This window comes from Loxodonta africana, chromosome 4 (assembly GCF_030014295.1).
Source record: "Loxodonta africana isolate mLoxAfr1 chromosome 4, mLoxAfr1.hap2, whole genome shotgun sequence".
NCBI classification, from domain to species: domain Eukaryota; kingdom Metazoa; phylum Chordata; class Mammalia; order Proboscidea; family Elephantidae; genus Loxodonta; species Loxodonta africana.
Genome location: NC_087345.1, coordinates 7,881,709 through 7,907,194, shown reverse-complemented (window position 1 = coordinate 7,907,194; position 25,486 = coordinate 7,881,709). Strand labels below are relative to the sequence as shown.

Here is a 25,486-nt window from a genome sequence, read left to right as displayed (position 1 = left end):
TAAGAACTGTCTATATGGGATGAAACTGACAACAGCAACTTGAAAGACTTGATAGGAACCTTAGGGGGCAGTGAGTTGATGTTACTGGGGGAGGAGCAACTCAGAAAAGGAGGGTGAGGGTGGTGGCATGACTGAAAGACGGCGATCAGTATCACTGAATTGTACCTGGAGAAACCGTTGGTTTGGTGTATGTTCTGCTGTGTATATTCTCCACAACAAAAAATACAATTTTTTAAAAAAAATTTTAAGAAAAAGGAAAAAAATGATCACATAAATGAGTTTACACACTGACTAGTGAGAAAGCCAATAACCAACCACGTGTGATCTGAAGAAAAGAACGGATAGATCGAAGGAAGGGAGGGGCCAGGGGAGAATGGAACAGCAGGAAGGCATGTGCAAAGGCCCTGGGGCTGGCGGCAGCTTCCACTGTGGGGCTGGGTGCAGATGACAAGGGGGCAGCTTGCTCAGGGAGGCTGGGGGTCCCAGGGGCGGCTCAGAGGCACCCTGAAGTGCATGGTGAGGAAGTCTTTAGAGCAGATTACAGCCCACAGGTCAAATCTGACCCACATCTGGCTGGCTGTGTCTTTTTGTAAATAAAGTTTTATTGGAACACAGCCATGCCTGTTAATTTACCTGTTATCTATGGCTGCTACAAAGGCAGAATTGAGTAGTTGTGACAAGGACCAGATGGGCTGCAAAGCTTAAAATAGTTACTCTCTGGCTTTTGACAGTGCGAGTTTGCAGACCCCAGCTTTAGAGGGTTTCAGCAGGGGCCGGCAATGCCATCAGAATGGCACTTTTGAACTCAGTGGAACCTGAAAGGGGGCAGTGGCTCCAGGGGAAGCCTGGAAGCGGAGGGTGGATTGGAGCCCACCGCTGTGGTGTGGAGGCCTGAATGGGGGGGGGGGGAGGCGGGGCAGGTAGAGGGTAGAAGTCGGGTGGCCAGAGTCCAGAGATGCTGAGAAGCCGTAAGTCACCAGACCTGACTGTGTTGGGGGAAGGCCAAGGGAGGGTGCTCCCCTAGTTTCTGGCCTGAGGGGAGGGTGGCCCCTAGTTTCTGGCCTAGGGGGAGGGTGGCCCCCTCATTTCTGGCCTGGGGGGCGGGTTTTAAGCACACGGGGATGAGGCAAGTTTGCGGGGAAAGTGACGGGTCCAGGTTTGGCTGCAAGCAGGTGTGGGGTGAACAGGACATCTGAGAGGGGGATTCAGAGGTGACACAGGCCTGGGGCTGGGGGAGACCGGGGCTGGGGCACAAGATCTCAGGGTGCTGATGGGTGTGGATGGAGTCACTCAGGGTGGCTGACCCTGCTGTCCGGGGCTTCCTGGTAAAAGGAGGGCAGACCCACCCTACTCCTGCTGGCTGGGCCCATTTCTGTTCCTCCAGCAGGGCGTGGTGTCTGGGGGTGGTGGGGGCCTGTGGACGGCAGCTCCCCTCTGCCCACAGCATCTACCGTGGGGTGATTGCTGTCCTCCAGGATGTAGGGGGCTGGGGGCAAGGAGGAAGGTCTGGGGTGGCAGCTCCCCACTGCCCACAGCATCTACCATGGGGTGATTGCCATCCTCCAGGGCATGGGGGGCTAGGGGCAGGGAGGGAGGCCTGGGACAGCAGCTCCCCTTCTCTGCCTGCAGCATCCACAACGGGGTGATCGCCGTCTTCCAGCGCAAAGGGCTGCCCGACCAGGAGCTCTTCAGCCTCAACGAGGGTGTCCGGTGAGTACCCCACCCACCCCTCCCCAGCCTGGGTCCCAGAGTTAAGGAGGGCAATGCCCAGGGTGGAGGCCACAGCCAGGCCCCCAGTTTGCCAGCGGGCACACCCAAGCTTCCCGCATTGGTCACTGGAGAGCTAGGTCTGATGGGGCAGTGACCGCCAGGCCTTGGTTTCCTGCACTGCCCTGGGACCTCGGCCAGCAGCTGCACTGCTCCCTGGTTACACGGCTTCAGGCCGGGCAGGCCTGCCACCCACACCCCGTTTTTCAGGGGAAGCAGGGCCAGACTGTGACAGTGGCTGGAGATAACACCCACATCCCCTGCTGCCCTGAGCATCGCCAAGGACATTTATCCTGCTAAAGAGGAAGGGCCCACCTGCCTAATGACGGAAAAAGCAATCACAGCCGTGCCGGAGGCCCCTCATTTCCTGTGGATGGCAGAGAAATGAGCATGTGGAGGGGGAGCCGGGGACAGCCACCAGCCCCACGGAGCTGCCGCTGGGAGCCAGGCACTGGTGGCAGCTCCACGAGAACCAGAGAGACTAGCTGCTTGTTAATGCTGGTTTGTGGTCCAGGAGGCTGGCACTCAGAGAGGTCAAGAGACTTACTCAGGGTCACACAGCTGCACAGGACCAAGAGGCGCTCCCCAGCTCTGCTTCCCAGCCCTGACCTGCAGCACACTGGGAAAAGGGGTCAGCAAACCTCCCCCTTTTCCCATCAGGTCGGGAATAAAAGTGTGTTTGGGACCACCAATTAGTGGCTGTCGAATAGATTCTGACTCACGGCAACACACGTGTGTCAGAGGAGAACTGTGCTCCATAGGGTTTTCAGTGGCTGATTTTTTGGATGTAGATTGCCAGGCCTTTCTTCTGAGCTGCCTCTGGGTGGACTTGCACCATTTGCACCCCTGGGGACTCCTAGTGTTATTTAAACCGTGGTAACTGAAGTCCATCCATCTCAGAACCGCAGAGTGAGGGCTGCCAGTGGTTCCGAATCGCCTAAAGCGGTCCCTCTGCTCAGAGTGTCGTTAGCTGCCTTGGAGGTGAGGCCGACGCGTGGCAGCCCCGTGTGTGCCGAGCAGAACTGTGCTCCACAGGGTTTTCAAGGCTGGGAACTTTCATAAGCAGATCACCAGGCCTCTCTTCCGAGGCACTTCTGAGTGGGTTTGAACCTCCAACCTTTAGGCTAGTAGTCGAGCAGTTAACCTAGGGACTCGTGGTGGGAATTGCTGTTGTCATAGCAACCCTGTATGACAGAGTAGAACTGCCCCACGGGGTTTCCTAGGCTGAAATCTTTACGGAAGCAGGTCGTCTGGTCTTTTCTCCTGAGGAGCCACTGGCGGGTTAGAACCACTGAACTTTTGATTAGCAGCTGAGCGCTTTAAGAATTGAGCCGCCAGGACTCCTTTTGATGGGATTACCCATTGCCATCGAGTTGATTTCCAGCTCATGGTGACCCTGTAGGACAGGGAACTGCCCCACAGCGTTTCCAAGGCTGTAATCTTTACAAAAGCAGACTGCCACATCTTTCTCCCGAGGAGCAGCTGGTGGGCTCGAACAGCCGACCTTTCAGTTAGCAGTCGAGCGCTTAACCACTGCATTTGGTCTAGAACGTAAGGGCCCTGGGCCTCGACGTTGGCAGTGGCCGATGTCTTCAGTCTGTGGTTGACATGGAATAGATGCTCACTGTCCTCTCCACCCCTGGAGGTGGCATGCAAAAGATAAGGTTCAGGTCCTAACTCGGATGTGTCCTGTGTGGCCTCGGACAAGTTGCTTGACCTCTCTGAGCCTCTTCTGCCTTGCCTGCCACTGGCTCGATGAAGATTGAATGAGATCTCAAGAATAGAGCAAGGCTTCCTAGTGCTACTGTAACAGATAGCCCAGATGGGTGGCTTTAAAGGATAGAAATTTATTGTGTCTCAGTTCTGGGGGCTAAAGTCCACATCAGGGTCTCAGCTGGGTAGACTCCTTTCTTGTAGGTAGCTCAGGCGTTCTTTGGCTCCTTGGCTTGTACGTGACCCTCAGTTGGCTTCTGACTTGCCAGCGTGTGCGTGTACGTGTGTGTCTGCTCACATGCCTCCATGTCTAATCTGCTTTTGGTTTAGGGCCCACACCACGCTGACCTGGCCTTATTAATATAACAAAGAAAACCCAGTTTCCAAACGGGATATCACAGGTTGGGGATTCCAGCACACCTTCTGGGGAACACAGTTCAATCCCAAGCAGAGGACACACATGCAAACCCAGCAGGGAGAGTGAGCGTGGAGTCCTGCCTGGCTCTGGGGTTTGGGCAGGTAGAAGCAGGGAGCCAACGTGTGTGCTGAAGGCCCGCCCCTCAGGTGTCTCCCTGAGAGAGCATGAGACGCAGTGGCCCCGGCTTTGCCTCTGGGGACCCACGTGTCCTCCTCTGAAGTGGATAGAGGGTGTACTTGATGAGCCAAGACTGTGGACAGTGCTGTTGGCCCAGCCCCCCATGACACATGCCCTGCCCCCTCATGTTGTAGGCTGAAGGGGGAGAGCGCCCAACTGCTCTGTGCCCCCAGCCCCCAGGGTCCCACCCCGCCGACACCTGTGGTCTCTGACTCCTGCCCTCTCATCCCCTCCTCCCACAGGCAGCTGCTGAAGACGGAGCTGGGGTCCTTCTTCACCGAGTACCTGCAGGTGGGTGGTCCTGCTGTCCAGCTGGGCTGGGCTTGCTTCCTGAGTGGGTCAGGTGGGACAGGGTGACCAACCCCAGTGGCAGCTCCACTGTGTCTGACTCAGTTTCCCCACCTGGCCAGTGTGGCTCGTTGTGAAGGTGAAATCATAAGGTGCAGGGGAAGTCGTAGTGCCGTGCCTGGCCCGTGGTGGGTACTCGGTGTCCATTTTGTTACTATTTGTCCACTCCTTCCTGGAATACCATGACCCAGGTGTCCATGTCTGAACCCTCCTGACCCTCGTGGTATCAGCAGCGGCCAAGGTGCCCTGTGCTGACACTGCCCCCATTGGGCCGACCAGCCTGCAGAGCCGATTGACCCACAGGGAACAGGGCAGAGAGGGGCCACGACCTGCCCAAGGTCACATGACCCGAGGGGCAGTGAGCAGTTCCTCGCTCAGTGCTCACTCGGCTCCACAGGGCAGTGTGGACACCCAGGACTCTGTCCACACAGGGGTGTCTGTGTGCAGGTGCAGACCGAGGGCTTGCCCGGCCCAGGGCTGAATGAGGACGCCACATGGTTCCTCACAGCGTGGGGTTTGTGTGTTGTTTTAATATAACAGCTTTCGTGAGATATTGATTCACGTGACATACAATCCATCCATCTAAAGTCTGCCATTCAGTGCTTTTTAGTATATTCACAAGGTTGTGCCATCCTCGTCATTGTCTAATTCCAGGACTTCCAGAATATTTCCATCACCCCAGAAGAAACCCTGTACCTGTTAGCAGTTACTGGCCAGCCCCCCAGCCCCTGGAAACCACTGGCCTCCTTTCTGTCTCTGGCTTTGCCTGTTCTGGGCACTTCATAGAGGTGGGATCATAGAGGAGCCCTGGTGACATGGTGGTTAAGAGCTACAGCTGCTGACCAAAAGGCCGGCAGTTCAAATCCACCAGCTGATCCTTGGAAACCTTATGGGACAGTTCTACTCTGTCCAATAGGGTCACTGTGAGTTGGAATCGACTTGACGGCAATGAATTTGATTTGGTTTTTTGGAATCATAGAACCCATGAATGAGCTTTTGTATCTGGCTTCTTTCACTTGATGTAATGTTTTCAGGGTTCATCCATGTTGTCCCATGTATCAGGGTTTCATTCCTTTTTATGACTGAGTACTAACCCATTATATGCAAATACAAGGAGCCCTGGTGGTGCAATGGTTAAGTGCTCAACTGCTAACCAGAAGGTTGGCTGTTCGAACCCACCCAGTGGCTCTGTTGGAGAAAGACCTGGCAATCTCCCCATGTAAAGATTACCACCTAAAAAGCCTACGGGGCAGCTCTACCCTGTCACATGGGGAATCGCTGTGAGCGGGAATCGACTCCACCGCACACAGCAACAACGTACGCACACACAACATGTTGTTTATCCTCTCATCATTGAGGGCCACCTGGGTTGTTTCCACCTGGTGGCCGTCGTGACCAGTGCTGAGACCACGTGGTATATTCTCAGCCGAGATGCCAAGGGCAGCCGTGGGCGCGTCTGTGCTGTGAGCCTACTGTTCATGGTGGTAATTCACCAGCTGGGCCTGCAGTAAGTGGACCACCCCCAACTTCTTAAATCCTCTGTCACTGGGTCACACGACGTGAAGAACCTCAGCCTCGGCCTGTCTCTCAGGGGACGTCCCTGCAGCTGCCTCCTGTCCCTGGACAGCACAGGTGGGGTCAGTTGTTAGTGTGGTCCAGGCTGAGGGTGTTCAGTGAGTCCCTTCCCCGCCTGGTGGAGCCCTGGGGCCCTGTTGGCTGGCAGGCTGAGGGTCTTCCATAAGTCCCTTCCCTGCCTGGTGGGCCCCGGGCCCTGCTGGCTGGCAGTGACAGCACGCACGCTCATCTTGTCCCTGCCTGGTAGGTCCCGGGCCCTGCTGGCCAGCAGTGACAGCGCCTATGCTCATCTTGTCCCTGCCTGGTGGGCTCCGGGCCCTACTGGCCGGCAGTGACAGCACGCATGCTCATCTTGTCCCTGCCTGGGGGGCCCCAGGCCTGCTGGCTGACAATGACAGCACCCACGCTCATCTTGTCCCTGCCTGGGGGGCCCCAGGCCTGCTGGCCGGAAGCGACAGCACCCATGCTCATCTTGTCCCTGCCTGGAGGGCCCGGGGCCCGCTAGCCAGCAGTGACAGCACCCATGCTCATCTTGTCCCTGCCTGGAGGGCCCGGGACCTGCTGGCCAGCAGTGACAGCACCCATGCTCATCTTGTCCCTGCCTGGAGGGCCCGGGGCCTGCTGGCCAGCAGTGACAGCACCCATGCTCATCTTGTCCCCGCCTGGGGGGCCCCAGGCCTGCTGGCCGGCAGTGACAGCACGCACGCTCATCTTGTCCCCGCCTGGTGGCCCCGGGGCCTGCTGGCCGGAAGTGGCAGCACCCATGCTCATCTTGTCCCCGCCTGGGGGGCCCGGGGCCTGCTGGCCAGCAGTGACAGCACCCACGTTCATCTTGTCCCCGCCTGGTGGCCCCGGGGCCTGCTGGCCGGCAGTGACAGCACCCACGCTCATCTTGTCCCCGCCTGGTGGCCCCGGGGCCTGCTGGCCGGAAGTGGCAGCACCCATGCTCATCTTGTCCCCGCCTGGGGGGCCCGGGGCCTGCTGGCCAGCAGTGGGAGCACCCACGCTCATCTTGTCCCCGCCTGGTGGCCCCGGAGTCTGCTGGCCGAAAGTGGCAGCACCCATGCTCATCTTGTCCCCGCCTGGGGGGCCCGGGGCCTGCTGGCCAGCAGTGACAGCACCCACGCTCATCTTGTCCCCGCCTGGGGGGCCCGGGGCCTGCTGGCCAGCAGTGACAGCACCCACGCTCATCTTGTCCCCGCCTGGGGGGCCCGGGGCCCGCTGGCCGGCAGTGACAGCACCCACGCTCATCTTGCAGAACCAGCTGCTGACGAAAGGCATGGTGATCCTTCGTGACAAGATCCGCTTCTACGAGGGTGAGTCTGGCGGGGGCCCAGGACCTCGTGCTGGGCCCCTGCGCTGGAGGGGTGTCGGGTGGGTGCCAGGGGGCCGTGCACCGCAGGTGTGCCTGGAGGGTGTCACAGTGACTGCTGGGCCGTGTCAGGGAGTGCATCTGCCCACCAATTTGTAGGGCCCAGCAGGACCGCAGCACTGGCAAGGGGGCCCTGATTCTCCTCACTGCCTGGTAGGGTGATTCGCATCCTGGCTGCCTGGGGGAAGCCCTGAAAGGGTCTATGAGGGCCTGCCAAGAACTGGCTTAGGGCGTAGTTTGCCCTAAACTCCACAAGGGAGAAGGAAGAGTCCATGAGGCACAGGGTGGTGGCTGGAAGTAGTTTCCAGGCTGAGTTCTAGAAGGGTTGGCTGGTGAACGGCGCCTCTGCCCTCAGAGGAGGAAGCAGCAGGGGCCAGGAGACAGCTGGTCCACCAGGGTACGTCCACCAGGAAGCCTCGTTCCCTGGTTTAGGGTTCTTTGGTGGCAAGCAACAGAAACAGTGTCTGGCAAACTCGGCAGGAAGCACATGTGTTGGGAGAGCCTTGACGAGCTTACAGACCCACTGGGATGCTGGAGAGCCAGGCGTGACAGGGGCCGAAGCCAGGCCAGCCCCTGGGGCCCACACAAAGAGAGGCTTCTGACAGGATTGTAGAGAAAGTGTGGAGACCTGGTCTGAGAGACAGCCCCGATGTGTATCTGCGGCTGCTTGGAGGACCATCCGCCAACGCTGCTAATGCCTTAAAGTGGCGGTTCTGAGATGCCTGGGTCTCAAGGTCCCTTTACACCCTTAAAAAGTATGACTACTACCAAGAGCTTGCCATGGAAAATTCTAGAAAATGCAAGATCACATGAGCATACACATTCTATTACCTGTCAGAGCAATGACACACATCATCACGTACCGTGTATTTTCCGGAAATCTCCACCCTGCCCTCATGAGACATTAAGAAAGGCAATTGGAAAGTTTTGATCTCGTGGACCCCTGAAAGGCTCTCAGGGGCCCCCAGACCACCCTGTGAGCACCTCTGGGTTAAAGCCTCCAGAGGAGGTTTTCACAGACACCTGAGTGGTGACCTGAAGCTGGATGCCGTGGCTGGCCTGTTGAACCTTAAAACCAAGATCCAAAAAGCCCTCAAGTGTGCCCAGAGGGGACTTTGTCAGGACGGTCAATAAGTCCATGTGGCGGAGGAGAAGGTGGGGGGCGGGTACCACAGGGGAGCAGCTGACCAGGTCTGGTGCCCAAGGGCTCGGCGCTGGGCACTGTAGGCCAGTTTTCTCTTCATTCTCTCACCCACCCCATGACATCTTGGTGTCCCCGTTTCACAGTTGAGGACAGACACAGTGATACAGGTGATCTGCCTGTGGTCACGCTGCAAAGCAGGGAGGCAGGATTCCAACCTGGGTCTGCCTGACTCCTGAGTCCATGTCCTTTGCCCTTTTAAAGGCCCAGGGGTCCCAGTGGCTTCCCTGCCCGGCTTGGGCCTAACAGGTCCCAGCAGTCTGGGGCCCCCAGTGTCTGAAGGGCTTGTGTGTGCTTCATTGTGGATGGATCAGCATCGGGAGAGAGCAGGTTATGGGGAGAACTCAGTTCAAACCCACTCTTTGCTGAGGGCCTACTATGGGCTAGGCCCTGGGAGTGTGCCTACTACGTACCAAACTCAGTGCTTCACACTTGTTAACTTACTTGTCCCCCAACAACCCTGTGAAGGAGGCCCCCATTATCGTCAGTGGACATATATATGGGGAAACCGAGGCACAGTGAGGCTAAGTGTCTTGCCCAGGACACACAGTGCCGGCTGCAAATGAGGGCAACCGGCTCCGAGCTGCCCTCTGTGCCTCCCTGCTCTGCTACTTTTTCCTCCCGAGGGCTCACTCTGGCCTGTGGGGAAGGGCTGTTAGCCCATTTCACAGAGGAATAGACTGAGGCCTGAGAAGATCCCAACGTGCTCCCAATGAACTAGGGACTGCTGGTCTTGCACAGTGCACATCGGGTGGGACCCACGAGGCAGGAGCCTGAATACCAACCAGATGGGGTGCGGGAGTTCTTCTTGGAGGGGGCAGCGCTCAGGCTGGCGGGACGGGGTGGTGAGGATTTGGCTCCCGGCAAAGGCGCCCTCCTACGGCCCACTTCTGACTCGGCACATTCTGATAGTGTCCACACTTCCACCCTCCCACCCAGGGGTGCTGGGCACCGTCAGAGAAGGGCAGCTTTGTGTGGCTGTGGAGCCCTGCCCACAGCATCCATGCCTGCCGGGCCACCCAGGGACCAACAGTGCCCTCCGTCTTGCCAGCCCATAAACCTGCAGGGATGGAGCCCAGGCCAGGGTCAGTGGCCCTGCCTGGGGTCCTTTCCCCTGTCCAGTTCAGCATCCTCATCTTAACACCATAGGGCTGGCCAGCTCCACCCACGTGCTCAGCATGGGTTTTCTGGGTGTTCACTATTTGTCAGGCTCCGGGTGGCCCCAGGGGACCTAGAGACAGAAGATACCCAGGTACTACCCTGCAGGGCCACACAGGCAAGCTGGGGACACAGACGGTAACAGTAAAACCAAAAACCAAACCCAGTGCCGTTGAATCGATTCCGACTCATAGCGACCCTATAGGACTGAGTAGAACTGCGCCATAGAGTTGGCAGTGACAGTACAGTGTGATAATGTCATGGTGGAGGGAAGCCCTGGGGAAGGAAGGGTTTATTCCAGCCTGGTAGTCAGGGAGGGCTGCCTAGAGGAGGTGTGTTCAGATGGGTCTGTTCAGATAAACATCTGGCCTTTTCAGGCTCTTTGCAGTGGGGACAGTAGCCACCCTCGCACCCCGAAGGGTGGGTGGCCTCAGAGACCCCCTTCCTCCTCCCTCTCTAGTTTGGGTCCCAGTGGAAGCTCCAGGCTCTCTCAGCTTGTCTTCAGTCCCGTGGCTCGGCTAGAGGGGTTGGGCAGTGGCTCCAGCGCAGAGTAGGTGGGCCCGCCCCTTCTCCCACCCACTACGAGGCCTTGGACTCAGACCCAAGCAGCGCAAACCCTGCAAATTGGAGACAGAGGCAGCCTTATGGTGGACGGGTGTCTTGCCAGGAAGGTGAACTGCAACCAAGAATGTGGCCTGGGGACCTCAGAGGGTGATGGCTTCCAGGGACCAGCCCACTGCAGCCAGGGTCCCTTCTCAGCAGCCAGACTCTCCAGAGCTGTGAAGGAGGGGACAGGGTGGTTTCTGCTGGCCCTGGGCCCTGCCTGCTTTCCCAGCTGGGAACTGAGCCAGGCTTAGGTCAGGGGGCCTAAGTCCGTGCAACAGCACCTCCGCGCACACGCCCTGTGCTTCACCTCAGCTGCCCCTACCCTGGGCTGTGTCCCCTAGAAGGCCCCCTGGGGCATCTGGCACCATCATGGGCCCTGTCTTCAGTCTGCCTGCCATGGGCTGTAAGGCTAGAGCCTGGGATCAGGCTGGCTCCCTCTGCACCCAGGGTGTCACATCAGCCCCCAACACGCACGGACTGAGTACAAGGAAGAGAGACAGACTGACAGACCCGCTCCTGGATGAGACCCAATAGCACGGTTGGCCCACCCGGACTGGTGCCTGCCAGGCGTTGCCATCTGCAGCAACCTGGATGTGAGCCAGGAAGGGGCACACACGTGTCCACCCAGTAGCACCGTGTGGACTTACTGAGCACTCCCTGTACGTCAGTGCACCCCTACCCAGGTGGGAACTTTCTCATGTGGCCCATTTCACAGAGGTCAACACTGAGGCTTAGGTCGGCGAGCCCACCTGAGGTCCTGCAGTGTAGGGCAGAGCTGAGCTTCCACCCCGAGCTCTCCAGCTCCATAACCACTGACGACCCACCACCCTCCAGGTACCTCTGCAGCACAGTCCCCAGCAGAGTGGCCAGCCCGGGTCCGAGGCCATCCTCCTGGCCTGGCCAGTGCGTGGCTCCGGCTGGGCCCAAGGTGGGGTTTTATGGCATCCGCCCTCCACCCTGTGTTTCCACCCCGGGGGCTGGAGAACCGCCCGCTTAGGAGCCGCAGCCTGGCCGGCACCCAGAGCCACCCCATGGCCACCCAGGGACTGAGGCGCCTTTCTTCCTGCCCGGCGACAGCAGGGACTGAAGGGGCCTTTGTGTGCACAGAGCTGTGCAGGGCAGTGAGCATCTGCCCGCGGGGCATTCCTGCGGCCAGTCCCTGCAGAGCCAGGTACGGGCCACCTGGGAAGCTGGGCTGAGGGTGGGACTCAGGCTGGATGGGCCTCAGTGCTGCTGGTGGCCAGCCCCACTCGAGGGCCCCAGCACAGGACCCAAGGAGCGTGAAGAGAGGAGGCAAAGGCCTTGTCTGGCCTCCATCCCCATGGAAACCTTGAGGTGGACCCCGGCCTCAGCAGCGTGGTCTGGACGCCAGCCAGTGTTCGGTTTCCACCCAGCCCGTTTTCCCCTCTTCACTCGTCAGCTCCATCAGCATCTGGGTTTTCTCCAGCTGATTGCACACAGGGCCTCCGGATAGGGGTCTGCCCAGCAGCAGAGACTTTGGGGGCTTGTGGGGACACAGGCCTGCTCAACCCAGACCCAGCAGCCCTGCATCCCAGCTCCCTGCTCAGTCCGGGCAGAAAGGCCAGGGGTCAGGAGCCTCGTGGTGGAGCCTAGAGCCGGCTTAAGGGCCGCTCAGCTTTCCCCATTCCCCAAGGGCCTCCACCCTGAGGACAGCACCCCTCCCTCCCCCAGCAGCAGAGATGTGTGCAGAGCTTGTCCCATGCCTGCATAGTCAACAGTACAAACTCCTCCTAAATCTGGCTTGGACTGACACCTTCTCCAGGAAGCCTTCCTTGCTTGACTCCCTCCACCTTTCTTACTCTGGATACCTTGTTGCTGTTATAAGAGGTCTCTCTGGCTCCCCAGCCCTCTGGGATGGAGCAGAACTTGCTCTTTGAGGCAGATGACCTCGAACTGTACCTCGGCTGCCCCAGGTGGTAGATGCATAACCATGGGCATTCCCCTCCTCTCCGTTCCTTCATCTGCTCCATGGGGCATTGTCATTGTATTTTCACTCAGTCTCCTGCTTCCCTGTCACATGGTGGGACTGGGGCTGTTTGAAGCTCCACTGGGTTTCCAGGTCCCAGTATCAGGCCCAGCATAGAGCAGGTGCTCTGTCAGTGTTTGTTGGATGGGACGACAGATGGCTGGACGGGTGGATGGAAGGAGGGGGGTAGAGAAGGTAGATGGATTGGTAGATGGGTGGGTGGGTACTTGGGTGGGTGGATAGGCAGGTAGATGATGGATGGATAAATGATGGGTAAATGGGTGGATGAATGGGCACATGGGTGGATAAATGGATGGATGAACGGGTACAGGGGTGGATGGATGGATACATGGGTAGATGGGTGGATGATGGACAAATAAATGGTGGATGGGCGGGTGGGTGGATGGATGGATGAATCCTGAGTGGTTGGAGGGATGAGTGCGTGCCTAGGTGGATGGGTAGATTTGCCGACTGCTTGGCAGGGTCATCAGGAGGATTGAGTGAGATCGAATGTAAGCTGAGGCTTTTGTTAAGGACGTACCTGATGAGGGAACAGGAACTCGCACCTGGCATTTACCAGTCCTTACACTGCACCAGAAATGCTGGTGGCATAGTGGTTAAGTGCTACGGGTGCTAACCAAAGGGTCGGCAGTTTGAATCCACTAGGCGCTCCTTGGAAACTACGGGGCAGTTCTACTCTGTCCTATAGGGTCGCTATGAGTCGGAATCGACGGCGCTGGGTTTGGTTTTTTTTTTTTTTTTTTTTTTTGGTCACACTGCACCAGGTCCTGGGCCCTGGTTTAATCACATGTCATCCCATCAGCTCTGGGAGTTTGATCCTGTTACTGTCCCATTTCACAAATGGGAAGACTGAGGCACAGGGAGATTAAGTAGCTGGCCCAGGGTGACGGAGCCAGGAGTCAAGCTCAGGCAAGTGCCTCTGGGCTCAGAACCCAGGCCCTCAGCTCTAGGGCCCTCCTCTTGGTGACCGAGATAATTCTGGGTTCTCAGTGAGCTGACAGCGCCTGCTGGAGCCGTTTGGTGACGACTTTCTGTGCCTACAGGACAGAAGCTGCTGGACTCGCTGGCGGAGACGTGGGACTTCTTTTTCAGTGACGTGTTGCCTACGCTGCAGGCCATCTTCTACCCCGTGCAGGTGAGAGGCCCCGCAGCGAGGGGAGCACATCTGCCCACACCATGTGGGACCCCAGGGTGGCGGCGGGAAGGAGGCAGGCCTGCTGTCCCGTTTGGCCATTCCTGGGTGTCTCAGCCTTGCACGTCACCAGCCATCTCTGAACCTGTTCCCATACCTACAAAACAGAAACAAGGACAGCTCCCTCTTACAGGCCCTGTAAAACCCAAGCAATAAGGCCCGGGCCTGGCACAGTAGGCGCTGTGTGTGGCAGTAACCCAGGAAGCCATAGTGCCCTCTCTCCTTAGGACAGGGGTCACCTGGGGGTGAGGATGCTCATGGGCAGGGGAGGAGGAAAGAGGTGGACGGAGCCTGAGGGTCAGCGAGTCCACCACCCCCGCCCCCGTGACCCGCCCAGAGCTAAGGACATGGGGGAGGAGGAGTGAAGCAGCTGTTAAGATGAACAGCACACACCCTCACACGCAGCACTTCCTCCCCTGCCCCGACCTCCCAGAGCAATGTCAGCTCTGATAAGCTGAAGGACCCAGTCCTCTCGACTGCCAAGTCGGCCCAAGACCTCAGACACCAGCCTCAAGCTTGGTGGTCTCCACGACACTCTCACTTCTGAACTGCTGGCTGCAAGTTCAGGGGTCTCACACTACCCTTCAGGATGCCAGCTGCAAGCTCGGGGGCTCCTCTGGGCTCCCTCACTCCTGACCTGCTGGCTCCCACCACTCCCTCGGGTTTGATAATTCGCTAGAATGACTCACAGAAACCATGGAAAGTGTTGTGGGTACAATTACAGTTTTACTGTAGGAAAAACGGCACAAATGAAGAGATACATAGGGTGAGGTCTAGGAGGGTTTCATGTGCCGAGCCTCCAGGTCCCAAAAAGGGACATGCTGCCCTCTGCATCAATGTCTGTCACCAACCGGGAAGCCCAGGGAGCTTCCATGTCCAGCGCTATAGCTGGAGGTCTCTCAGCTCCCAGCACCTTCTTCCTGAGGTCAGTCCATACCATGAGGTGGCCTTTCTGGTCTGGCCAGCCCTCACCCCCAGCCTGCCTCATCGCCTCGCCCAACCTGTCACCTAGATGTGGTCTAGCGTCCTCACCAAAGACACTTAAATTCCAAGGCTTTCTAAGATATTATGTCCCAGGAACCAAAGGCAAAGACCAAATACTTGGGGTGAAGTTAATGTAAACCCCTCACCCACTGATGACAGCACTGGGGTGGGGTGGCACATCCTGGGTCCACAGGGCAAGGAGCCGTCGGTGCGCCAGCTGGCCCTGCTACACTTCCGGAACACCATCACGCTCAGTGTGAAGCTGGAAGACGCGCTGGCGCGCACCCATGCCCGTGTGCCGCCAGCCATCGTACAAATGCTGCTGGTGCTACAGGTGAGGGGGCACCTGGGCGGTCGGGATGCATCAGGTCAGGCTCCCCAGAGACAGAGCCCCAGATGGCGACACACAGAAGAAACTGGAGGAGGGCAAAGCACGGGGCGCAGGACCCAGACCAAGATGAGGTTCCGGAGACATCTAGCCTCAGCCTAGTCCACAGGGAGCGTGGGAGTGTGCAGGGCCCCACAGGTTGGCCACTGTGGGCAGGGGCTGGGCAGAGGGCCTGGGTGATGTTCTGGTATCTGTCTGTTTTAGCCTCCTAGTACTGCTGTAACAAAAATACCACAAGGGGGTGGCTTTAAAGAACAGGAATTTATCATCTCACTGTTTAGGAGGCTGGAAGTCTGAATTCAGGGCGCCGGCTCTAGGGGAAGGCTCTCTCTGTTCGCTCCGGGGGAAGGTCTTTGTCTTACCTCCGCTAGCCCCAGCGTTCCCTGACTCCTTGGCGATCTCCATGTTTGTGCTTGTTCTTGTGTCTAATCTGCTTTTTATAACTCAGAAGTGATTAGGTTTAGGTCCCACCCCACAAAGATTAAGAAAAAAAAAAAACACTGCTGTTGAATGGATTCAGCTCGTGGTGACCCTGTGCCTTACAGCGTAGAACTGAGCTCCGGAGAGTTTTCTCGGCTGTAATCTTTATGGAAGCAGATCACCAGACAGACCTTTCTTCTGAGCTGCCACTGGCTGGGTTTGAACCACCAACCTTTTGGTCAGTAGTCGGGCACAGACCTTGCCATCCAGAAACTTCTACAATGATAGGGCCTCATTGACATGACAAACCCCTATTTTCAAATAGGATCACATCCACAGGTATAGGGGTTAGGGTTCCAAGAAGTATTCTGGGGACACAAAGTGCACTGGCTGCCAGGTCTTCTGTGAAAAGCCCCAGCTAGGGGAGTTGAGCTGCAGGGCCCGGGACAGAGAGAGCCCATCACAGCTTCTCCAGCCCTAGAGCCCGGAAGGGACGGAAGCCAGGAGCTGCCTGCCCAGTGCCTCGCCCACTCAGGTCTTTCCTGGGCAGCCAGCAGAGCAGCTGGATGGTGAGGGGCTGCGGCCATGGACCCTTCACACAGAATGGGCTTTGCAGTCAGGCTTACCCAGGTTTGAAGCCAGCTCTGCGCCTTCCCACCTGTCTGCCTTCAGGCAAGCAGCTCCACAGGGCTTTCAGCTCCATCAGCACCTCAGCTCCGTCAGCTCCACAAGGCTTTCAGTGGCTGAGTTTTGGGAAGTAGATTGCCAGCCCTTTCTTCCGAGGCACCCCTGGGCGGCCTTGAACCTCCAGCCTTTTGGTTAGCTGAGCATGTGACTCGTTTGTACCACCCACGGACTCCTTGGATGTTGAGAAGGTCCCACTTTAATTGTATGAAAGTTTGCTGTGTCCCCAGCACGTGGTGGTGGCCAGGCTTCTCCTTGGCATGGTGCTGCTGCCACCTGGTGGTCATCATGCCGCTGGCAGCTTCCCACCTTGTCCCACTGGCCCTAGGCTGGGCAGGCTGACTATGGAGGCAGAGGACAGGGTGGCTGACTGTGGAAGGGACAGCCTGGGCAAGGGCGCCTGACCCCCTCCGTCCTCTTGCAGGGGGTACACGAGTCCAGAGGCGTGACTGAGGACTACCTGAGGCTGGAGGCGCTGGTCCAGAAGGTGGTATCACCCTACTTGGGCACCTACGGCCTCTACTCCAGCGAGGGTTCCTTCGCACACTCCTGCATCCTGGGTAGGTCTCCCCTGGGCCAGGATGGGGTGGGGGCATTACCTGGAACTAGGGTGCCCTTTCTGCGGTGACCATCAGCCTCCTTCACCTCTGTCTAGGGTTGGGGGGTGGGCAAAGCCTCCCAATGAACAGACTGGCAAACTGAGGCCCAGGGAGGGGAAGCAGCCTGCCCCACAGCAAAGTCCTGGCCAAACAGGATCAAACTCAGGATTAGCTTTCTCAGTCATTCAGCACACCTGTCCTGATGGCCACCCTGCCCCACTGGGGCTGAGCACATAGAGATAGCTCCCTCCTTCCAGACACCAGGAATGGTGATGAGGGGGCTTCCTGAAATCCTGGGGGGGGCGGGGTGGGCTGCTACCTCCCACTACCTCTACCTGCACTAGAGCTGAACAGGTGAGGGCTTGGCTGGGCAGAGTCACCTGGAGCAGGAAATGCTGGCTTGTCGTTCAGGGAAGTCCAGTGGTTTGCCGGGCTGGGCGCAGAGAGACAGGCCGGGAGGGGACCTGGCGGACGTCCTGGGCCGCCTGGCGTGTCTGGCAGAGACCAGCCAGCCTTGCTCATCAGACGGTTCGTTTATTTAGCACCACTTGATCACGTGTTGGGTCAGCTCTCTTCCTTGGGGCTGGGGGCTCAGCAGAGACCAAGGCAGGCCAGCCCCACCCTGTGAGCTCACAACTGACCGGGGATGGGACCAATCAGTGATCCTTCCCAGGTGGTCTGTGCAGGAAGGGTGCCCAGGTGACCTGAGGGTGGTAGGTGAGGAGCCCAGGGGAGGCCTCACTGCAGAGGTGACCGCTGAACTGAAGGACGGGGAGGAGCCAGGCTTGGAAAGAGGTGTGCGTGGAGCAGGGCTGGTGGTCAGGGGTGCCAGGGCCCCGGAGTCCGGCCCACCCCCAGGAGGGCTGTGCGGGGAAACATGCCCCCGCATCCAGAGTGGCTTCTTGATGCAAGTATCCCATCTGCCCACTGGGCTTAGCTCGGGCAGGACCCCAGCCCCAGAGAGGAGAGTGTTGGAGCCTCTGGGCTCTCAGGCCAGGAAAGGCCCGGGAACCACTCGCCATGCACAGCCCTGCCCTCTTGTGGCCACGGTCTGGAACTGCAGGGTCCTGGGTGGGAGCCTGAACCCTTCTCCCTCACCTGCCTGGCCTTAGCCCACCCGGACCACCGAAGGGCCTCCTCACTGACTCCCTGCTTCTGCCCTTGCCCCCAGTAGCCAGGGAGACCCATTTACAGTGGCCAGGCCATGTGCCCCCTGCTGGGACATCCAGGGCTCCATCACACTCAGCATAAAATCCCCAGGCCTCACCTTACCCTGAAGGGCCCTCACCTGCCCTCCTTCACTGTCAGTCACCTGGGTGGGTTGTCCCCCCGTCCCCCTCCACACTAGGATACCAGGGAAACAGCACAGAGGTTGGGTGTCTTTCTGGGGTCCCAAGGGCAGTAACTGGCAGGGTGGAGACGGGAGACTCACACCTTGGCCTGCCCTGTGCCACCCCCACCAGAGCAGGTGGAGAGGCTGGGACCCCAGAAGAGAGGGCTTGTCAAGGCCACAGAGGGAGGGGTCTGGTGTCAATTGGGGAGAAGCCCATCTCCTATCCCTCCCTCTGGCGGTTCCCTCCCTCCCTCCCCTTTCCTCGGCCACTGCCACAGGCCACAGGCCACAGGCCACTGCCACATTCCACCCGGTCAAGCTACCCCACAGAAGTGGGGTGGGGCAGAGCCTGGGTCTGCATCCTTGTACCTTGTCACTAAGGAGCCATGGTGGCACGGTGGTTAAACACTCAGCTGCTAACTGAAAGGTCAGCAATTCAAACTCACCAGCTGCTCCATGGGAGAAAGATGTGGCAGTCTGCTCCCTTAAAGATTACAGCCTTGAAATCCCACGTGGCAGTTCTATTCTGTCCTGTAGGGTCACTGTGAGTCGGAATCAACTTGACGCCAACGGGTTTGGTTTGGGTTTACATTGTCCCTTCCTGCAGAGCTGGGGTGCAGTAGGCGCTCTACGTTAGGGTAGCCTCTGGCCTGAGGGGCGGCCTGGGTGTGCTGGGGCACAGGACCAAGCAGGCAGTGGCTGTGGAGGGGTGCCTGCCTGGCCTGTACCTCCACCCACTCGGGACACCTTGCCCCCTCTGCCCCTTCTCTCCGCAGAGAAACGCCTTCTGCGCCGCTCGCGCTCTGGGGACATCCTGGCCAAGAACCCCGTGGTGCGTTCTAAGAGCTACAACACGCCGCTGCTGAACCCGGTGGCTGAGCACGAGGCCGAGGGGGCCGCAGGCGGTGGCACCGGCATCCGCAGGCACTCTGTCTCCGAAATGACATCGTGCCTCGAGCCCCAGGGCTTCGCTGACGCAGCCCCCCACTCGGGGCCCTGCCCCAGCAGACTGTACCCCCCGGCCCAGGCTGCCGAGCAAGGCCTGGACCCTGCCCACAGCTCCCCTCCCACCTCGAGCCCCGAGAACCTGGTGGACCAGATCCTGGAGTCCGCCGACTCGGACTCCGAAGGGATCTTCATTGACTTCGGCCGGGGCAGCGGCTCTGGAGAGTTCGAGGGGGCCGGGGGCCAGCAGAGCGTCGTGTGAGGGACGTTTTCACCAAGCCCAAGCGTGCATGTGTGTGTGTGTGTGTGTGTGCATGCGTGTCTGGTGTGTGTGTGCAAAACTTTTTTACTCTGCCCGGTCCTCACCGGTCTCCTGTCGGCCTTCCCCCTGGGCCCCGTTCACTTCCGTATTCCGGAATCATCTTTGTGGGGAAACGACCCGCTGCCCCTGCTCGGCCCAAGCCACAGCACCCCTCCATCCGGGCGTCCGAGTCACTGACCCCACCGACCCTCACGTAGCGTCTCTCAAGTGCACATCCATCAACTTCGTGCCCACAAGGTGGGGTCGGCCACTTGCTCCCCACCTTCCTGGCCACCCCAAGCCCCCGAATGTCCACGCTTACGGAGAATGGGAATCCCAGGGGATTCTGTCTGCCCCGGCTAGGCCAGGCCCCAGGAGGCCTCTGTGCATGGCTCTGTCCCAGGACCCTCTGCTGGTGGCCATGGGATGGGAAGGGCAGAATAAAGTGTGTCTGCCCCTCTCCTGTCTCTTGACTGGAGGGACAGGCCTGTCCACACCATCTAGGCCTTGGCATCCTCCTACCTCGGGTTCTCTTTCTAGCCCTGATGGCACAGCTCGGAGGTCACCAGAAAAGCAGATCTCAGAAGTGGTAGGGGCCCTATAGGGGGCAGGGGGCAGGGACCAGCTGGCAGCCCTACTGCAGAGGTGTCTGGCCTCTGATTTTGTCCCCTGCTTTGTGGGTGCCAAAACTGCTGCAGCTGAGAGGGCAGAGGCAGGACCTGCCTGACCCCAGGTGCTGGGGTGGAGCTTTCGAGAAAGGGCTTGCTGAAGACATGTGGTCGCTGGCCCTGGGGCCCACTCTGCCCCACGCCGTCTACCCGAGCCCTGGGCGTGTTTCCTGCATCAGCTGACCAGGTGTCTCCTGTGGGCCGAAGACCACTGACATCCGGGCCTGGGAAACCACCCAAGGAGGAGGGTGAGGCCCAGAGTGTTCCTGAAAGTCAGAGGACCCTGCAGGCCAGCTCACAGCAAGGTCCCTAGACCCACAGGGGCAGGAGCTGACCTGGGGCAAGCTTCTCTGGATGCCCCTTTCATGAAGCCCTGGCCCGTGTGGCCTGGGGAGGAGGGGGGGGGGCTCTTTCCTGGCACAGGGCTGGCCTCTCACTGGGCGGGTATTCCCTGGGGGGAATCAAGGAGGGTATGCCAAGCATGAGCTGGGGTCAGGGTGATGGGCAGGGTTGAGGTGCCGTGAGCAGGTGGTCGGGGAGGAGGTCCCAGAGTCACAGGAGGAGTGGCCTGCCAACATGCCAGAAGACCCCGTGGACAGTGATGCTTGTATGCACATGAGGGTGTACGGTCAGCAGACCCAGGAGGCTGCCTGGTGCTCCTTGGTCCTGCTGTCTGTGACGTGGGTGCAGGACACCATCTCCCCAGGGCTGAGGACACTGACCTGGGGCTGGAAGACGTGTGGCTCGAAGGGCCGTGGGAATGGACCCTGCGGCTCCAGGCAGGCCCAGCCCGGCGTCTGAGAGAGCAGCCCCCGCTCAGGACCTGGCTCGGCCAGAGATCCAGGAAGTAGCCATATGGCCTGAGGACCGATGAGAACTCGGCCTCTTGGCTGGGCTGCAACGTTTCCTCCAGTCCTGATCTCCCCATTTTAAAGATGAGCAAACCTTATCAACTGGATTCCTGGGGCACTATCACATGACCACTAGCGTGGTGGCTCAAGCCACAGAAATGTATTCTGTCATGATTCTGTATGCCAGAGTCTGAAATCAAGGTATGGGCAGGGGTGGTTTCTTCTGGAGGCTCTCACCTAGCTTTTGGGGGTGGCCAGCATTCCTTGGCTCGTAGCTGCCTCATTCCAATCTCTGCTTGCATCATCACGTGGCCATCTTCCCTCTGGGTGCCTTTTCTGTCTCTTATAAGGACGCTGTCATTGGCCTTAGAGCCCACCCTAGCAGTCTGAATTGTGGTGTTGGCGAAGAATATTGACTACTGTGAACTGCCAGAAGAACAAGTCAGCCTTAGAAGAAATACAACCACATTGCTCCTTAGAAGCGAGGATTAGTGAGACTTTGGCTCTCTTACTTTGGACACATCATCAGGAAAGACCCATCTCTAGAAAAGAACATCATGGCTGGAAACCCTCCATGAGGTGGATTGACACAATAGCCAGGATGGTGAACTCACAGCAGTGACCGTGGAGATGGCACAGGACCAGCTGGGCAATGTTTTGTTCCGTTCGTCAGGATTGCCAACTCAGTGGCAACAACTGATACTCTATGATGTGGTCACAGTCCTAACCACTCACATCTGCAAAACCCGATTTCAAATAAGGTCACGTCCTCAGATTCTGGGTGGATATTAATTTGGGGGACACTGTTCAACCCACTGAGCTGAGACTCATTCAGGGTCACCCAGTTAGCAAAGGAGGCAGAGAATTCAATCCCAGGTCAGCAGGACCCTAGAGTGCACTGTGACCCCCCCCCCAAACTGCCTCCCCATTGTCTGACCTTGGCTTTGGCTTGTGCTGTGTCTTGACTGCTTCCTCCCTGAACTAGGAGTTCCCTGAGAATTGAGGAGGAAAAGGACCCCTGCCAATAGATTGTGAGTCCCCCCAAATTTATGTTGAAGTCCTAACCGCTCCCCCTTACCAGTAATTATGACACTGTGTGGAAAGAGGGGCTGCCTGTTGTTGTGCTAATGAGACCACATCAGAGCAGGGTGGGTCTTTAACCTAGTCACTTCTGAGTTCTAAAGAGCAGATTAGACACAGACAGAAAGGTCTGCAGTTCGAACCCACCAGCTGCTCCTAGGGAGACAGATGTAAAGATTACAGCCTTGGAAACCCTAGGGGACAGTTCTAGTCTGTCCCAGAGGGTTGCTATGAGTTGGAGATGGCAGTGGTTTGTAGACAGAGACACACACGGGAAGACACCAACAAGCCCAGGAACGTCAAGGATTGCCAGTCGCTTCTAGAAGCTGAAAGAGACAAACTTCCTCTAGAACCAATGCCCTGTTTTGGACTGCTAGCCTCCTGAACTGTGAGAAAATAGGTTTCTGTTCTTTAATGCCACCGCCTTGTGGTATTTCTGTTACAGCAGCACGAGGAGGCTGAGACCCACCCCCAGGACAATGATACTTTTTTCTAACCTCCTTCGAGCCAGTGGCATCCCAAAAGGTCAGAGTCAGGAGCGCTTCTCCTCCAGCCACCCATTTTACAGGTGGGGAAAGTGAGGCTGGAGGAGGAAAGACCTTCCAAAGTCTCATGGTGAGGGCGCTGAGTTGGCCTAGGACCGAGCCCGGGTCTCTCCTGTCTACCACCCCAGATGTGGCACCGTACCCGCTCTTCAGAGGACTATCACACTCTGAAATTCAGGGACAATATAGGAATTGTGGGGCCAGAAGCCTACGTGATGTGGGAGGCTTGCTTTAAAAGCAGAGTGAGAAAGACAGTGGTCCTAACCCTTTGAGGCGAAGCTATCTTACATTTGCAAATTTTAGGACATATGAACACGTGGCTGGGGCCTTCCCTGTGAGCACCCGGCTAGGGCTCTCCTGAGCCCAAGAGCTGGCCTAAGGTTTTAGCTTCATGAGCTCATGGTAGCCCCGCCACCCCTGCAGAAATGGGTTATTTATTGGTGTACCTCCCCCGTGACCTCACGCACAGCCATCACCAGTCCACCAGTGGACGCTCGCGTGTCTTTATGATGCTGAACAAAAGGAGTCCCTGGTGGCACAAACAGGTAAGTGTGTAACCTAACCAAAGGTTGACAGTTCAAACCCACCCGGAGACACCTTGGAAAACAGGCACCTGCTTCTGAAAGGCCTTGAAAACCTTATGGAGCACAGTTCTACTCTGACACACATGGGGTCACCATGAGCCGGCATCGACTTGGTGGCAGCTAGCAACAACATGATGCTGAACAGGTTTCAGCGGAGCTTCCAGACTAAGACGAGCTGAGAAGAGAGGCCCGGCAATCTTCTGAAAATCACCCCATGGAAACCCTATGGATCACAGCAGTCCAATCCACAGCCTATCATGGGGATGGCACACAACCAGGCACCATTTCCTTGTGCCTGGGGTTGCCACGAGTCGTGCCAACTTGACATCAAATAACAAGAAGCCTCCCCACCCCCAGTGGACAGTGGACGTTCAGCCCCCTCAGGGCAGGAAGCTCAGCCTCCTGTTGTTCCCGCTGAGCTCCCAGCCCTACAATACCTCCTTGGGCTGGGCTAATTGTGTTGGCCTCAGTGAACACTTGCTGAATGAATGGAATAATCAGTTAATGGCTGATGAGAACCAGGAGAACTTCCTGCCCTGAGAATGCTTCACGTGCCTCTTCAGGGCTGGGGCTCAAGAAACTGTTGAATTTGTTTTTTGTTTTGTTCATTTGTTTGCTTTACGTTCCGTTCCTTCTCCATGTTGTCCTCATGAACACTCACTCCTTGCCTCTCCAGCTGTGGCCCTTGGTCCGGCAGCATCAGCACCACCTGGGTGCTCGTCACAGATGCAGACTCTCTGGCCCTGAATCTGCGTTTTCACCAGGTGCAGTGTCGTGACATTTGAGAAGCCAAGCTCCAATCCACACCCAACACTGGCTTCCTCTTGTTTTGGAGGCAGAGGCTCCAGTAAAACAAACAGAAAAACAAAGCAGTTGCCATGACGTCAACTCTGACTCACGGCGACCCCATGTGTGTCAGAGTAGAACTGTGCTCCATAGCATTCTCGATGGCTATGATCTTCCACTAGCAGATTGCCAGGCCTTTCTTCCAAGGCACCTATGGGTGGATTCAAACTGCCAACCTTTTGGTTAGGAGCCAAGCATTTAAACCATTTGCGCCACCCAGAGACTGTCTAAAATGAGAAGTCTTTTTAAATAATCCAAATCAACAGTGCATCAGACAAAAACAGCCCATAAAGCAGAGTGGGGAACGTTCTGTACTGGGCAGAGGGGGGACGCTGCTTTGTCCAGCAGCCAGCAGTGCTGGGTGAAAACCAGGTTGGCAGAGGATGCGGAGGGTCGGTACCCGGGGAAGATCCCGATGGGAGTGAAAAGCTTTATTTAAAAAATTCATTCACCTGAGAGCTAGGTTGTGTGTTTCTGCTGTTCACCTTCTGAATGCATGGAAAGGCTGCATTTCCCGGTTCTGTTGGGGCTGGGAGGGCAGTGTGATCACTCCAGCCAATGAGCTCTGAGCAGAGGGACTTAGGTCCCTTTGGAGGTAGAATATCTGACCACCAGGAGGAGACCCTCCCCAGCTCACTTCCCTTCTGCCGGGATGATTAGCCACACTCAGGTGTGACTGCTCCAGAAGGTGGAGTCCCTAGGGATGCCGACAGGTGACGTGAACGAGAAGCAGGCCGGTATGAGTCTCAGCCCCTGAGATGTGGGGGCTGCTTGTTACTGCAGCATAACCCAGCCTATGCTGACTAATAAACCCCTCTTTCCCAAACACTCCAGAGGAAGTCCTTGCGTGGGGAGAGGCCGATAATGGAGTCTAGCATTTTATCACACCCGCTTTGTGTTAGTTACCTAGTGCCATCGTAACAAAGACCACAAGTGGGTGGCTTTAAAGAATGAAAATTTATTTTCTCGCAGTTGAGGAGGCTAGAAGTCCGAATTCAGAGTGATGGCTGTGGGGAGAAGCCTGTCCTTGTCTCTTTCAGCCTCTGGCAGCCAGCAGTCCTTGAAGTTCCGGGTTTGTAGGCTCATCTGCCTCTGTGGTCTTCAGATAGAGTCTGTCTTCCTAGTGTGTCTGCTTGTTTGTCTGTGCTGATCTGCTCTTTCATATCTCAAAAGCGATTAGGTTGAAGACACACCCTACATGTTATCAGGAGGGACCAGTCCCTGGAGAAGGACATCGTGTTTGGTAAAAGGAAGGGTCATCGAAAAAGGGGAAGGCCCGCAATAAGATGCATTGACACAGTGGCTGCAACGACGGGCTCAAACATAGCAACGATTGTGAGGATGGCGCAGGATCAGGCAACATTTGGTTCTGTGGCCCATGGAGTCGCTACGAGTCAGAATTGATTCGACGGCACCTAACAACAGCACCACCAATAATGGCCTTACTAACATAACAAGGGAGACCTGGGGGTACAGTGGTTAAAGTGCTGATCAAAAGGTCAGAGGTTCAAACCCACCAACCACTCCACAGGAGAAAGATGTGGCAGCCTGCTTCGGTAGATGAGAAGTAGACCAGCGTGTGTCCCAGTCCCTGAGGTGGGGGTGCTTGTTACTGTAGCGTCACTCAGCCTGTGCTGACTAATACACTCCTCTTCCCCAAACACTCCAGAGGAAACCCTGTGGGGCAGTTCTACTCTGTCCCATAGGGTCCTTATGAGTCAGA

General features: G+C 57.5%; 1 protein-coding gene across 5 annotated transcripts in view; it reads left to right on the top strand.

Moving 5' to 3' along the window:
• Positions 1-19,688, top strand: part of PRR5 (proline rich 5) — a 76,325-nt gene extending 56,637 nt beyond the window's left edge. For 4 of the 5 annotated variants that reach the window (XM_064283389.1, XM_003419716.4, XM_064283390.1 and 1 more), the window contains 7 exons: positions 1,630-1,710; positions 4,318-4,366; positions 7,257-7,314; positions 13,387-13,478; positions 14,713-14,853; positions 16,436-16,571; positions 18,720-19,688. In XM_064283389.1, coding sequence (XP_064139459.1) covers positions 1,630-1,710; positions 4,318-4,366; positions 7,257-7,314; positions 13,387-13,478; positions 14,713-14,853; positions 16,436-16,571; positions 18,720-19,150 — 988 coding nt within the window. In that variant the 3' untranslated portion in view covers positions 19,151-19,688. The remainder of the gene's footprint in view (positions 1-1,629; positions 1,711-4,317; positions 4,367-7,256; positions 7,315-13,386; positions 13,479-14,712; positions 14,854-16,435; positions 16,572-18,719) is intronic. The other variant, XM_023559858.2, reaches the window with a different exon arrangement.
• Positions 19,689-25,486: the final 5,798 nt, after the last annotated feature.